This window comes from Gobius niger (assembly GCF_951799975.1).
Source record: "Gobius niger genome assembly, chromosome: 4".
In the NCBI taxonomy this organism is placed as follows: domain Eukaryota; kingdom Metazoa; phylum Chordata; class Actinopteri; order Gobiiformes; family Gobiidae; genus Gobius; species Gobius niger.
The window spans coordinates 42,503,749-42,519,484 of NC_136855.1; the positions used below are offsets into that span (position 1 = coordinate 42,503,749).

General features: G+C 49.2%; 1 protein-coding gene across 1 annotated transcript in view; it reads right to left on the reverse strand.

Moving 5' to 3' along the window:
- Window positions 1–15,736, reverse strand: part of itga11a (integrin, alpha 11a) — a 163,710-nt gene that overhangs the window by 20,703 nt on the left and 127,271 nt on the right. The window contains exons 23-28 of the mRNA XM_079554675.1: window positions 14,796–14,879; window positions 14,633–14,723; window positions 13,718–13,831; window positions 13,254–13,337; window positions 10,378–10,488; window positions 7,066–7,161 (exon numbers count right to left, since the gene is read on the reverse strand). Of these exons, the coding sequence (XP_079410801.1) occupies window positions 7,066–7,161; window positions 10,378–10,488; window positions 13,254–13,337; window positions 13,718–13,831; window positions 14,633–14,723; window positions 14,796–14,879 (580 nt within the window). The remainder of the gene's footprint in view (window positions 1–7,065; window positions 7,162–10,377; window positions 10,489–13,253; window positions 13,338–13,717; window positions 13,832–14,632; window positions 14,724–14,795; window positions 14,880–15,736) is intronic.

The window sequence follows — 15,736 nt, forward strand, 5'->3', positions numbered from 1 at the left end:
TGAAGCAGGAGGTGATGTTATAGATGAAGCAGGAGGTGATGTTGTGGATGAAGCAGGAGGTGATGTTGTAGATGAAGCAGGAGGTGATGTTGTGGATGAAGCAGGAGGTGATGTTATAGATGAAGCAGGAGGTGATGTTGTAGATGAAGCAGGAGGTGATGTTGTAGATGAAGCAGGAGGTGATGTTATAGATGAAGCAGGAGGTGATGTTGTAGATGAAGCAGGAGGTGATGAAGCAGGAGGTGATGTTGCAGGAGGTGATGTTATGGATGAAGCAGGAGGTGATGTTGTGGATGAAGCAGGAGGTGATGTTGTGGATGAAGCAGGAGGTGATGTTGTAGATGAAGCAGGAGGTGATGTTATGGATGAAGCAGGAGGTGATGTTATAGATGAAGCAGGAGGTGATGTTATAGATGAAGCAGGAGGTGATGTTATAGATGAAGCAGGAGGTGATGTTGTAGATGAAGCAGGAGGTGATGTTGTAGATGAAGCAGGAGGTGATGTTATAGATGAAGCAGGAGGTGATGTTGTAGATGAAGCAGGAGGTGATGAAGCAGGAGGTGATGTTGCAGGAGGTGATGTTGTGGATGAAGCAGGAGGTGATGTTGTGGATGAAGCAGGAGGTGATGAAGCAGGAGGTGATGTTATGGATGAAGCAGGAGGTGATGTTGTGGATGAAGCAGGAGGTGATGTGGATGAAGCAGGAGGTGATGTTGTGGATGAAGCAGGAGGTGATGTTGTGGATGAAGCAGGAGGTGATGTTGTAGATGAAGCAGGAGGTGATGTTGTGGATGAAGCAGGAGGTGATGTTGTAGATGAAGCAGGAGGTGATGTTATAGATGAAGCAGGAGGTGATGTTGTAGATGAAGCAGGAGGTGATGTTATAGATGAAGCAGGAGGTGATGTTGTAGATGAAGCAGGAGGTGATGTTATAGATGAAGCAGGAGGTGATGTTGTAGATGAAGCAGGAGGTGATGAAGCAGGAGGTGATGTTGCAGGAGGTGATGTTATGGATGAAGCAGGAGGTGATGTTGTGGATGAAGCAGGAGGTGATGTTGTGGATGAAGCAGGAGGTGATGTTGTAGATGAAGCAGGAGGTGATGTTATAGATGAAGCAGGAGGTGATGTTGTAGATGAAGCAGGAGGTGATGAAGCAGGAGGTGATGTTGCAGGAGGTGATGTTATGGATGAAGCAGGAGGTGATGTTGTAGATGAAGCAGGAGGTGATGTTGTAGATGAAGCAGGAGGTGATGTTATAGATGAAGCAGGAGGTGATGTTGTAGATGAAGCAGGAGGTGATGAAGCAGGAGGTGATGTTGCAGGAGGTGATGTTATGGATGAAGCAGGAGGTGATGTTGTGGATGAAGCAGGAGGTGATGTTGTGGATGAAGCAGGAGGTGATGTTGTAGATGAAGCAGGAGGTGATGTTATGGATGAAGCAGGAGGTGATGTTATAGATGAAGCAGGAGGTGATGTTATAGATGAAGCAGGAGGTGATGTTATAGATGAAGCAGGAGGTGATGTTGTAGATGAAGCAGGAGGTGATGTTGTAGATGAAGCAGGAGGTGATGTTATAGATGAAGCAGGAGGTGATGTTGTAGATGAAGCAGGAGGTGATGAAGCAGGAGGTGATGTTGCAGGAGGTGATGTTGTGGATGAAGCAGGAGGTGATGTTGTGGATGAAGCAGGAGGTGATGAAGCAGGAGGTGATGTTATGGATGAAGCAGGAGGTGATGTTGTGGATGAAGCAGGAGGTGATGTGGATGAAGCAGGAGGTGATGTTGTGGATGAAGCAGGAGGTGATGTTGTGGATGAAGCAGGAGGTGATGTTGTGGATGAAGCAGGAGGTGATGTGGATGAAGCAGGAGGTGATGTTGTAGATGAAGCAGGAGGTGATGTTATAGATGAAGCAGGAGGTGATGTTGTGGATGAAGCAGGAGGTGATGTTGTAGATGAAGCAGGAGGTGATGTTGCAGGAGGTGATGTTGCAGGAGGTGATGTTGTAGGAGGTGATGTTGTGGATGAAGCAGGAGGTGATGTTGTGGATGAAGCAGGAGGTGATGTTGTGGATGAAGCAGGAGGTGATGTTGTGGATGAAGCAGGAGGTGATGTTGTGGATGAAGCAGGAGGTGATGTTGCAGGAGGTGATGTTGTGGATGAAGCAGGAGGTGATGTTGCAGGAGGTGATGTTGTGGATGAAGCAGGAGGTGATGTTGTGGATGAAGCAGGAGGAGATGTTGTGGATGAAGCAGGAGGTGATGTTGTAGATGAAGCAGGAGGTGATGTTGCAGGAGGTGATGTTGTGGATGAAGCAGGAGGTGATGTTATAGATGAAGCAGGAGGTGATGTTGCAGGAGGTGATGTTGTAGATGAAGCAGGAGGTGATGTTATAGATGAAGCAGGAGGTGATGTTGTAGATGAAGCAGGAGGTGATGTTGCAGGAGGTGATGTTATAGATGAAGCAGGAGGTGATGTTGCAGGAGGTGATGTTGTAGATGAAGCAGGAGGTGATGTTATAGATGAAGCAGGAGGTGATGTTGCAGGAGGTGATGTTGTGGATGAAGCAGGAGGTGATGTTGTGGATGAAGCAGGAGGTGATGTTGTAGATGAAGCAGGAGGTGATGTTGTAGATGAAGCAGGAGGTGATGTTGTGGATGAAGCAGGAGGTGATGTTGTGGATGAAGCAGGAGGTGATGTTATAGATGAAGCAGGAGGTGATGTTGTAGATGAAGCAGGAGGTGATGTTGTAGATGAAGCAGGAGGTGATGTTGTAGATGAAGCAGGAGGTGATGTTGTAGATGAAGCAGGAGGTGATGTTGTAGATGAAGCAGGAGGTGATGTTATAGATGAAGCAGGAGGTGATGTTGCAGGAGGTGATGTTGTAGATGAAGCAGGAGGTGATGTTGTGGATGAAGCAGGAGGTGATGTTGTGGATGAAGCAGGAGGTGATGTTGTGGATGAAGCAGGAGGTGATGTTGTAGATGAAGCAGGAGGTGATGTTGTAGATGAAGCAGGAGGTGATGTTGTAGATGAAGCAGGAGGTGATGTTGTGGATGAAGCAGGAGGTGATGTTATAGATGAAGCAGGAGGTGATGTTGTGGATGAAGCAGGAGGTGATGTTGTGGATGAAGCAGGAGGTGATGTTGTTGATGAAGCAGGAGGTGATGTTGTGGATGAAGCAGGAGGTGATGTTATGGATGAAGCAGGAGGTGATGTTATGGATGAAGCAGGAGGTGATGTTGTGGATGAAGCAGGAGGTGATGTTGTGGATGAAGCAGGAGGTGATGTTGTGGATGAAGCAGGAGGTGATGTTGTGGATGAAGCAGGAGGTGATGTTGTGGATGAAGCAGGAGGTGATGTTATAGATGAAGCAGGAGGTGATGTTGTGGATGAAGCAGGAGGTGATGTTGTGGATGAAGCAGGAGGTGATGTTGTGGATGAAGCAGGAGGTGATGTTGTGGATGAAGCAGGAGGTGATGTTATAGATGAAGCAGGAGGTGATGTTGTGGATGAAGCAGGAGGTGATGTTGTGGATGAAGCAGGAGGTGATGTTGTTGATGAAGCAGGAGGTGATGTTGTGGATGAAGCAGGAGGTGATGTTATGGATGAAGCAGGAGGTGATGTTATAGATGAAGCAGGAGGTGATGTTATGGATGAAGCAGGAGGTGATGTTGTAGATGAAGCAGGAGGTGATGTTGTGGATGAAGCAGGAGGTGATGTTATGGATGAAGCAGGAGGTGATGTTATAGATGAAGCAGGAGGTGATGTTGCAGGAGGTGATGTTGTAGATGAAGCAGGAGGTGATGTTATGGATGAAGCAGGAGGTGATGTTATAGATGAAGCAGGAGGTGATGTTGTAGATGAAGCAGGAGGTGATGTTGTAGATGAAGCAGGAGGTGATGTTGTGGATGAAGCAGGAGGTGATGTTATGGATGAAGCAGGAGGTGATGTTGTAGATGAAGCAGGAGGTGATGTTGTGGATGAAGCAGGAGGTGATGTTATGGATGAAGCAGGAGGTGATGTTATAGATGAAGCAGGAGGTGATGTTATAGATGAAGCAGGAGGTGATGTTGTGGATGAAGCAGGAGGTGATGTTGCAGGAGGTGATGTTGTAGATGAAGCAGGAGGTGATGTTATAGATGAAGCAGGAGGTGATGTTGTGGATGAAGCAGGAGGTGATGTTATAGATGAAGCAGGAGGTGATGTTGTAGATGAAGCAGGAGGTGATGTTGTAGATGAAGCAGGAGGTGATGTTGTAGATGAAGCAGGAGGTGATGTTATAGATGAAGCAGGAGGTGATGTTGTAGATGAAGCAGGAGGTGATGTTATAGATGAAGCAGGAGGTGATGTTGTAGATGAAGCAGGAGGTGATGTTATAGATGAAGCAGGAGGTGATGTTGTAGATGAAGCAGGAGGTGATGTTATGGATGAAGCAGGAGGTGATGTTGTAGATGAAGCAGGAGGTGATGTTATGGATGAAGCAGGAGGTGATGTTGTAGATGAAGCAGGAGGTGATGTTGTGGATGAAGCAGGAGGTGATGTTATGGATGAAGCAGGAGGTGATGTTGTAGATGAAGCAGGAGGTGATGTTGTAGATGAAGCAGGAGGTGATGTTGTAGATGAAGCAGGAGGTGATGTTATGGATGAAGCAGGAGGTGATGTTGTGGATGAAGCAGGAGGTGATGTTATGGATGAAGCAGGAGGTGATGTTGTAGATGAAGCAGGAGGTGATGTTGTGGATGAAGCAGGAGGTGATGTTGTGGATGAAGCAGGAGGTGATGTTGTAGATGAAGCAGGAGGTGATGTTGTGGATGAAGCAGGAGGTGATGTTGTAGATGAAGCAGGAGGTGATGTTGTGGATGAAGCAGGAGGTGATGTTGTAGATGAAGCAGGAGGTGATGTTGATGAAGCAGGAGGTAATGTTGTAGATGAAGCAGGAGGTGATGTTGTAGATGAAGCAGGAGGAGGTGATGTTGATGAAGCAGGAGGTGATGTTGTAGATGAAGCAGGAGGTGATGTTGTAGATGAAGCAGGAGGTGATGTTATGGATGAAGCAGGAGGTGATGTTGTAGATGAAGCAGGAGGAGGTGATGTTGATGAAGCAGGAGGTGATGTTGTAGATGAAGCAGGAGGTGATGTTGTGGATGAAGCAGGAGGTGATGTTATGGATGAAGCAGGAGGTGATGTTGTAGATGAAGCAGGAGGTGATGTTGTGGATGAAGCAGGAGGTGATGTTATGGATGAAGCAGGAGGTGATGTTGTAGATGAAGCAGGAGGTGATGTTGTAGGAGGTGATGTTGTAGATGAAGCAGGAGGTGATGTTGTAGGAGGTGATGTTGTAGATGAAGCAGGAGGAGGTGATGTTGATGAAGCAGGAGGTGATGTTGTGGATGAAGCAGGAGGTGATGTTATAGATGAAGCAGGAGGAGGTGATGTTGATGAAGCAGGAGGTGATGTTGTAGATGAAGCAGGAGGTGATGTTGTAGATGAAGCAGGAGGTGATGTTGTGGATGAAGCAGGAGGAGGTGATGTTGATGAAGCAGGAGGAGGTGATGTTGATGAAGCAGGAGGTGATGTTGTAGATGAAGCAGGAGGTGATGTTGTAGATGAAGCAGGAGGTGATGTTGTGGATGAAGCAGGAGGTGATGTTGTGGATGAAGCAGGAGGTCATGTTGTGGATGAAGCAGGAGGTGATGTTGTAGATGAAGCAGGAGGTCATGTTGTGGATGAAGCAGGAGGTGATGTTGTGGATGAAGCAGGAGGTGATGTTGTAGATGAAGCAGGAGGTGATGTTGTAGATGAAGCAGGAGGTGATGTTGTGGATGAAGCAGGAGGTGATGTTGTAGATGAAGCAGGAGGTCATGTTGTGGATGAAGCAGGAGGTGATGTTGTGGATGAAGCAGGAGGTGATGTTGTAGATGAAGCAGGAGGTGATGTTGTGGATGAAGCAGGAGGTGATGTTGTGGATGAAGCAGGAGGTGATGTTGTGGATGAAGCAGGAGGTGATGTTGTAGATGAAGCAGGAGGTGATGTTGTAGATGAAGCAGGAGGTGATGTTGTGGATGAAGCAGGAGGTGATGTTATGGATGAAGCAGGAGGTGATGTTGTGGATGAAGCAGGAGGTGATGTTGTAGATGAAGCAGGAGGTGATGTTGTGGATGAAGCAGGAGGTGATGTTGTAGATGAAGCAGGAGGTGATGTTATAGATGAAGCAGGAGGTGATGTTGTGGATGAAGCAGGAGGTGATGTTGTGGATGAAGCAGGAGGTGATGTTGTAGATGAAGCAGGAGGTGATGTTATGGATGAAGCAGGAGGTGATGTTGTAGATGAAGCAGGAGGTGATGTTGTGGATGAAGCAGGAGGTGATGTTGTAGATGAAGCAGGAGGTGATGTTGTAGATGAAGCAGGAGGTGATGTTATGGATGAAGCAGGAGGTGATGTTGTAGATGAAGCAGGAGGTGATGTTGTGGATGAAGCAGGAGGTGATGTTGTAGATGAAGCAGGAGGTGATGTTATAGATGAAGCAGGAGGTGATGTTGTGGATGAAGCAGGAGGTGATGTTGTGGATGAAGCAGGAGGTGATGTTGTAGATGAAGCAGGAGGTGATGTTGTGGATGAAGCAGGAGGTGATGTTGTGGATGAAGCAGGAGGTGATGTTGTGGATGAAGCAGGAGGTGATGTTGTGGATGAAGCAGGAGGTGATGTTGTAGATGAAGCAGGAGGTGATGTTGTAGATGAAGCAGGAGGTGATGAAGCAGGAGGTGATGTTGTGGATGAAGCAGGAGGTGATGTTGTGGATGAAGCAGGAGGTGATGTTGTGGATGAAGCAGGAGGTGTTGTTGCAGGAGGTGTTGCTGTAGGAGGTGATGTTGTGGATGAAGCAGGAGGTGATGTTGTAGATGAAGCAGGAGGTGATGTTGTGGATGAAGCAGGAGGTGATGTTGTGGATGAAGCAGGAGGTGATGTTGTGGATGAAGCAGGAGGTGATGTTGTGGATGAAGCAGGAGGTGATGTTGTGGATGAAGCAGGAGGTGCTGTTGCAGGAGGTGCTGCTGTGGGACTCACGTGTCTGACGGGACGCTCCTCCTGGAGGAACATGGGGCTGGACGAGGGCAGCTCCACCGAGGCGCTGCTCACCACCTCCACGATCTTAAACTTCAGCTGCAGACGGAGAGTCAGTGTTCAGTCACATTTCACCCGAAAACACAAATAAAAACACTTCAGTTAAATGATCTCTGACTCTGAAACGATCCCGTGTTGATGTCGGAGCAGCAGAGCGACAGGTGACTGAGTCGGCCCCGCCCCCTGGAGCCCGAGGAACAGAGCGACAGGTGACTGAGTCGGCCCCGCCCCCTGGAGCCCGAGGAACAGAACGACAGGTGACTGAGTCGGCCCCGCCCCCTGGAGCCCGAGGAACAGAACGACATCACAAAATAATGACTCTGATCATTGGCCTGTGATTGATCTGATGATTCAAACAGGAATCTAATGTTTAAAGCAGCACTAAGTAACGTGTTCACTTTAATAATCCTCCCCGTATCCCTGTGGGGGTGATACAAGTGTTTATGGGATGAGTGGAGGGTCTTTCATCGCCCCCTGGTGTCTCTGGCCAGAAAACCATGTTTGCAACTTGACTGCCACCGGTCCGGAGCACCAATACACACTAATGTAATCAAGAAGAAGAAGCTAACAGGCTAACGGGCAAAGCTAACTGTGAGCTAGCTCCACTTTAAACAGTATTTACAGCCAAGTTTGAGTGAAAAAAACAAATATTTCCATTGTATAATTAGATGAACAGTAACTCTCTGTCCCTTTGTCTTTCCTGTCAGTGAAGTATTTTCTCTCCAAGACAATTAATAAGTTAAAAATCGTAACTTGCTACAACACCTGCAGTTGCGCTTATGGCCTCTAGAGGGAAGAGTTACTTAGCACTGCTTTAACCTCTTAACCCCCACCTGAACCCAGCACCTTTTCTCCAGTTTGGCTTCACCCAAATGGTGTTAAAATATCATGAGAAGTGCATTTATTTCTGTAATTCAGCTTAAAATGTGAAGCTAATACATGATATAGACTCAAAGTGACAGATGTTAAGCCTTTGTTTGGTATAATTTTGATGATTATGGTTCACAGTCTATTTTTATGAGGTTTTTAATTTGGAGTTTGTACCAGCTGCGAGACATAATTATCAAAATGAAAATAGATAAAGGCGACATGTGTGACTTTGCTTGTAATGAGTATCATACATTAGATTCACAGTTTAAGTTGAATAACAGAAGTGAATGCACTTTTTTATGATATTCTAATTATACGACGAGCGCCTGGAAAAGGTTCAAATAAAAAGCATCAAAATTGCGACGAAAATAACAATGTCAATGTAACAGAAAAGACGGAAACACAACAAAAAGTGTGGCTTGTTTATGAACATGCACCGTCCCAACCAAATAAACAACAAAAACAAACGAAAACACAATGAAAAAGCTGGAAACGAAAAAAAAAACCTGACAAAAGCATGACAAAAATGTGACACAACCTTTACAGTGCTCATTTTGACAATATATTTTAGTTTAGTTTTAGTCTTTGGGGCGACGGTGGCGCAGATGGTAGAGCGGGTCGTCTCATGATCGGAAGGTCGGGGGTTCGAATCCCACCTCCTGAAAGTGCACACTGTCGTTGTGTCCTTGGGCAAGACACTTCCCCCACATTGCCCCCAGTGTCTGCGTACACTGGTGTATGAATGAGAGCATGAATGGGTGAGTGGAGCCTGGCTGTAAAGCGCTTTGAGTGACTAATATCGGTGGAAAAGCGCTTTATACGTTGAGACCATTTACCATTTAGTCAAAAAAATCGTTTAAATTTTAGTCTAGTTTTAGTCGACTAAATTTAAGACTAATCTAGTGGACTTTGCATTGATAATATTGATTCTAATCATGTTTAATGTTGTTCCTCTGCTTCATGTTTCTGCTCCACATGAACAAAGCTCAGAGCTGATCCTTTAAACATGATCTGAGGCTCTTTCAGACGCTCAATACAAGTTTGGATGATTTTAGTCTCTCCTTTTCAGTTTTATTTAGTCTGATTTTAGTTTAGACTCAAATATCTGGACATTTTAGTCACAGTTTTAGTCTCATGAGAAACTTTTCATTTAGTTTTAGTCCAATTTTAGTCACAAAAATATCACTTTGACTAAAACATCTGGACATTTGAGTCACAGTTTTAGTGGTTGTGGGTAAAGGCACATCCACAGTTCTGAACAAGTGTGCAGGATCGAGAAGTGAAAAACGTCACAAAAACAATAAAAGATTCGCACAACTTAGTCGCTCCCAAACTTATTTAATGCTCACCAAGTTTAGCGACGTTTCGGGCCTTAGCCCTTCTTCAGACAAGTCATAGTTTTAGTCTCATGAGAAACTTTCAATTTAGTTTTAGTCCAATTTTAGTCACAAAAATATCACTTTGACTAAAATTAAGACTAAATATTTTAGTCGACGTAATTAACACTGAACCCTTATGATCCCTTTTGTAGGTCTTAGCTTTCAAATGAGGCATTGCACTGTTTAGCACTTTAGATTTGGGTAAAGCTGAAGTGGAGAAAGTGGCCTTGGTTCAGGTGAGAGGTTGAACACAAACGCCTCACGCCTGTTGGAAACTGTTGCTCACATTGATCTGATCGAGTTGGTGCTTCCCTCACGTTCATGAGAAGTCGCAATAATAAAGTTTGTCCACAAGAGGTCAGTGTTGAAACAGAATGAAGCTGCTCTGAAGCTCCGAGTCTTTCCAAAACGTGGAACAGGAAAGCCTGAAGTGTCACAGCGCACACAGACTCCGCCCACACTAACCCGAGAGGAGAACCCCGCCCCCCACCCTAACCCGAGAGGAGAACCCCGCCCCCCACCCTAACCCGAGAGGAGAACCCCGCCCCCCACCCTAACCCGAGAGGAGAACCCCGCCCCCCACCCTAACCCGAGAGGAGAACCCCGCCCCCCACCCTAACCCGAGAGGAGAACCCCGCCCCCCACCCTAACCCGAGAGGAGAACCCGGCCCCCCACCCTAACCCGAGAGGAGAACCCCGCCCCCCACCCTAACCCGAGAGGAGAACCCCGCCCCCCACCCTAACCCGAGAGGAGAACCCCGCCCCCCACCCTAACCCGAGAGGAGAACCCCGCCCCCCACCCTAACCCGAGAGGAGAACCCCGCCCCCCACCCTAACCCGAGAGGAGAACCCCGCCCCCCACCCTAACCCGAGAGGAGAACCCCGCCCCCCACCCTAACCTGTGAGGAGAACCCCGCCCCCCACCCTAACCCGAGAGGAGAACCCCGCCCCCCACCCTAACCTGTGAGGAGAACCCCGCCCCCTGCAGGAGCAGACCCGTACTCACCGCGTGGAGCGTGTGGATCCTCAGGGCTCCGCTGATCCGCACTGACACGGCTCCGTGCGGCGCCACGTTCACCGAGCACTGGATGGGCACGGTCAGAGTGTTGGAGCGGTTCTACCAGGAGAACAGAGGTCACGGTGGAGAACAGAGGTCACGGTGGAGGAAGGAGAACAGAGGTCACGGTGGAGGAAGGAGAACAGAGGTCACGGTGGAGAACAGGGGTCACGGTGGAGAACAGGGGTCACGGTGGAGGAAGGAGAACTGAGGTCACGGTGGAGGAAGGAGAACAGAGGTCACGGTGGAGGAAGAACAGAGGTCACGGTGGAGGAAGGAGAACAGAGGTCACGGTGGAGGAAGGAGAACAGAGGTCACGGTGGAGGAAGAACAGAGGTCACGGTGGAGGAAGGAGAACAGAGGTCACGGTGGAGGAAGGAGAACAGAGGTCACGGTGGAGGAAGGAGAACAGAGGTCACGGAGGAGGAAGGAGAACAGAGGTCACGGTGGAGGAAGGAGAACAGGGGTCACGGTGGAGGAAGGAGAACAGAGGTCACGGTGGAGGAAGGAGGACAGAGGTCACGGAGGAGGAAGGAGAACAGAGGTCACGGAGGAGGAAGGAGAACAGAGGTCACGGTGGAAGAAGGAGAACAGAGGTCACGGTGGAGAACAGAGGTCACGGTGGAGGAAGGAGAACAGAGGTCACGGTGGAGGAAGGAGAACAGAGGTCACGGTGGAGGAAGGAGAACAGAGGTCACGGTGGAGGAAGAAGAACAGAGGTCACGGTGGAGGAAGGAGAACAGAGGTCACGGTGGAGGAAGGAGAACAGAGGTCACGGTGGAGGAAGGAGAACAGAGGTCACGGAGGAGGAAGGAGAACAGAGGTCACGGAGGAGGAAGGAGAACAGAGGTCACGGTGGAGAACAGAGGTCACGGTGGAGGAAGGAGAACAGAGGTCACGGTGGAGGAAGGAGAACAGAGGTCACGGTGGAGGAAGGAGAACAGAGGTCACGGTGGAGGAAGGAGAACAGAGGTCACGGTGGAGGAAGGAGAACAGAGGTCACGGTGGAGGAAGGAGAACAGAGGTCACGGTGGAGGAAGGAGAACAGAGGTCACGGTGGAGGAAGGAGAACAGGGGTCACGGTGGAGAACAGGGGTCACGGTGGAGGAAGGAGAACTGAGGTCACGGTGGAGGAAGGAGAACAGAGGTCACGGTGGAGGAAGGAGAACAGAGGTCACGGTGGAGGAAGGAGAACTGAGGTCATGGTGGAGGAAGGAGAACAGAGGTCACGGTGGAGGAAGGAGAACTGAGGTCACGGTGGAGGAAGGAGAACAGAGGTCACGGTGGAGGAAGGAGAACAGAGGTCACGGTGGAGGAAGGAGAACAGAGGTCACGGTGGAGGAAGGAGAACTGAGGTCACGGTGGAGGAAGGAGAACAGAGGTCACGGTGGAGGAAGGAGGACAGAGGTCACGGTGGAGGAAGGAGGACAGAGGTCACGGTGGAGGAAGGAGAACAGAGGTCACAGTGGAGGAAGGAGGACAGAGGTCACGGTGGAGAACAGAGGTCACGGTGGAGGAAGGAGAACAGGGGTCACGGTGGAGGAAGGAGAACAGGGGTCACGGTGGAGGAAGGAGGACAGAGGTCACGGTGGAGAACAGAGGTCACGGTGGAGGAAGGAGAACAGGGGTCACGGTGGAGAACAGAGGTCACGGTGGAGGAAGGAGAACAGAGGTCACGGTGGAGGAAGGAGAACAGGGGTCACGGTGGAGAACAGAGGTCACGGTGGAGGAAGGAGAACAGAGGTCACGGTGGAGGAAGGAGGACAGAGGTCACGGTGGAGGAAGGAGGACAGAGGTCACGGTGGAGGAAGGAGAACAGAGGTCACGGTGGAGGAAGGAGAACAGAGGTCACGGTGGAGAACAGAGGTCACGGTGGAGGAAGGAGAACAGAGGTCACGGTGGAGGAAGGAGAACAGAGGTCACGGTGGAGGAAGGAGAACAGAGGTCACGGTGGAAGAAGGAGAACAGAGGTCACGGTGGAGAACAGAGGTCACGATGGAGAACAGAGGTCACGGTGGAGGAAGGAGAACAGAGGTCACGGTGGAGGAAGGAGAACAGAGGTCACGGTGGAGAACAGAGGTCACGGTGGAGGAAGGAGAACAGAGGTCACGGTGGAGGAAGGAGAACAGAGGTCACGGTGGAGGAAGGAGAACAGAGGTCACGGAGGAGGAAGGAGAACAGAGGTCACGGTGGAGGAAGGAGAACAGAGGTCACGGTGGAGGAAGGAGAACAGAGGTCACGGTGGAGGAAGGAGAACAGAGGTCACGGTGGAGGAAGGAGAACAGAGGTCACGGTGGAGGAAGGAGAACAGAGGTCACGGTGGAGGAAGGAGAACAGAGGTCACGGTGGAGGAAGGAGAACAGAGGTCACGGTGGAGGAAGGAGAACAGAGGTCACGGTGGAGAACAGAGGTCACAGTGGAGGAAGGAGAACAGAGGTCACGGAGGAGGAAGGAGAACAGAGGTCACGGTGGAGGAAGGAGAACAGAGGTCACGGAGGAGGAAGGAGAACAGAGGTCACGGTGGAGGAAGGAGAACAGAGGTCACAGTGGAGGAAGGAGGACAGAGGTCACGGTGGAGGAAGGAGGACAGAGGTCACGGTGGAGGAAGGAGAACAGAGGTCACAGTGGAGGAAGGAGAACAGAGGTCACGGTGGAGGAAGAACAGAGGTCACGGTGGAGGAAGGAGAACAGAGGTCACGGTGGAGGAAGGAGAACAGAGGTCACGGTGGAGGAAGGAGAACAGAGGTCACGGTGGAGGAAGGAGAACAGAGGTCACGGTGGAGGAAGGAGAACAGAGGTCACGGTGGAGAACAGGGTGTGGTTACCAGGCGGGTGAGCCGGGACAGGTCCTCGGGGGCGGAGCGGCTCTGGGCCACGTGCTGTGGGGGGAGGCAGTACGTGCCGTCTCTCTGCGGGGCAACAAGGCGGAGCTTCAGATACAGATTCAGCTCAGAACGTGCACATTTATACACGGCCGTCACATTTAAGAATATAAATCAAGACCATGTTAATGAGGATCATGTTGGGACAATATGGCGACAAAGTGAATCACGACTTTCTTACTCATAGATCGATCTTGATTTTTGTAATAAAAACAAATACCTGTAGCTGATTCATAAACATAGATATATCTTTTACAAACGTCTCTCTCTAAGTGGATTTGTAAATTCCCAAGTTAAGTGAGTCTCAGGGAAGTGGAAACTCGTGGCCATTCAGGTCCTGCTGAAGGAGCAGGACCTGACAATACAAGACAATAAACAAGCTCATGTTGGTGACGAGGAGGAGGCACCTGGTCGATGCTGAAGTCACTGATCTGCAGGAGCTGGTTGCCGTTCCTCGTCATCTCTGGGATGTCGATGTTGAGCTGGAGGTCTCGGACCGGCAGGAAGCCCAGGTTCTGGATCTGCAGCACAAAAGCCGTTAGATCTGAGACAGAAACTGCTCCTCAGTGAACAGACGTTTCCCGTGTCACGTATTTACATCCAACATAATGTTTCAATAATGTTGTCAAAAAGACTGGGTTATTAGCGCATATTAAATATGATCAGTTTGATCAGATTTTGTTAAATCGCACGATTAACGCTGTATAATATATATAAAATAACTTGTAGTTTTTTATAAGCTGTGACTGCAGGCTGAGCACAAACTACGTGATTTTAAGACTGAACTTTGAGGAGAAAAACTGACCCCAGATCAGCAAAGACAGGCTTCTGTTTGTGAGCACGTGCGTGTCCTGATTGGTCGACTGTGTCATGTGATCACTGTCGGCCCAGTTCAGCGGATACGTGTCTTCAGTGACACAGAGAAGCAGGATGTTTTCCCAGCAGCTTTAATAATATTATGTAAAGGTTTATTTAAACTTGGGTGAACATCAGCCTCGTGACAGAAGCAGCTGCATCGTCCAAACACAGTGAGAGCCACTAAACTCTGTGGCTGAAATGAAACTGGAAAAGGTGATTCATGTGAAATGTTGGTGTTATAAAGCGTGGGGCTGTTTGTGCTGCTGTGATGACAGAGAAATGAAAAGTGAAGAGATACGGTCGAGTTCTGTCATTGGAGGCTGAAATCACTCCTGCTTCTCCTGTGCGTCCTTTATTGGGCTCATAATTCATGTTCCCGTCACACACAGTCTCTTGATTGTGCCGCCTCCACAGCCGTCACAGCCCCACAGGAGGTGACTTTGCTCAGCAGGACAGAGTGTTACCTGGAAGGTCAGGTTGAAGGGGGGGCCGATGACTCCGGGCTCCTCCAGCGACAGCTCAGACTTGATCTCGTAGCGAGTGGGGCTGGAATGCCTGAAGTGAAGCAAAACATTAGGAAAGATATCGACACAGAGCACAACTTTAGCAAATGCAAAACCTCCGAACCTGGTGAAGAGCAGATCAGCCTCGTATTGTAGAAAGTAGTAAATGTCGTTGAAATTATCAGCTGTGGAAACGTCCTCTCCGTCACTGTGGAAAAGATAACAGACGTGTCAGAGTGGACATGTCCTGTATTGTTCTGGTTCTAGATGACAAATATTTTAGGTTCAGGTGTCGGTAGCGAAAATCAATGTCTTTAAAGCACCAGTATCTGATTTTTTTTTTTTATGGTACCCAGCCCTAGTTGCTAGCATGTAGCATTCGGCTAATGTTAGCATTATGGTTTGCATTTTCTGGTATTGATGCACAGATTTGGGGTTGTTTATTCCTCTCCGTTTCTCTGTGTCTTAAATGGATAGAAAACACTTCCATTCGACAGCATTTGTTAGAGTAGTTGTGGAGATGTTTGCCTTTGGATTTGAGAAGGTTCTGGATGCAGCCGATGGAGGGGCACGTCTCAGTGGAGCTCCACACCTCCACAGGACGCTAAGTCATGAGCTGGAACTAATCCAAACTCACCCTAAACCTAATGTTAAGGATAGTGGAGTTCACTAAAGATTCATCAAAATCATTGTTGTGGGGAAAAATGTGGAGCTGACGTCCTGTCCTGTGGAGATGTGGATCCACTGACGTCCTGTCCTGTGGAGGTGTGGATCCACTGACGTCCTGTCCTGTGGAGATGTGGATCCACTGACGTCCTGTCCTGTGGAGGTGTGGATCCACTGACGTCCTGTCCTGTGGAGATGTGGAGCTGACGTCCTGTCCTGTGGAGGTGTGGATCCACTGACGTCCTGTCCTGTGGAGATGTGGATCCACTGACGTCCTGTCCTGTGGAGATGTGGAGCTGACGTCCTGTCCTGTGGAGGTGTGGATCCACTGACGTCCTGTCCTGTGGAGATGTGGATCCACTGACGTCCTGTCCTGTGGAGGTGTGGATCCACTGACGT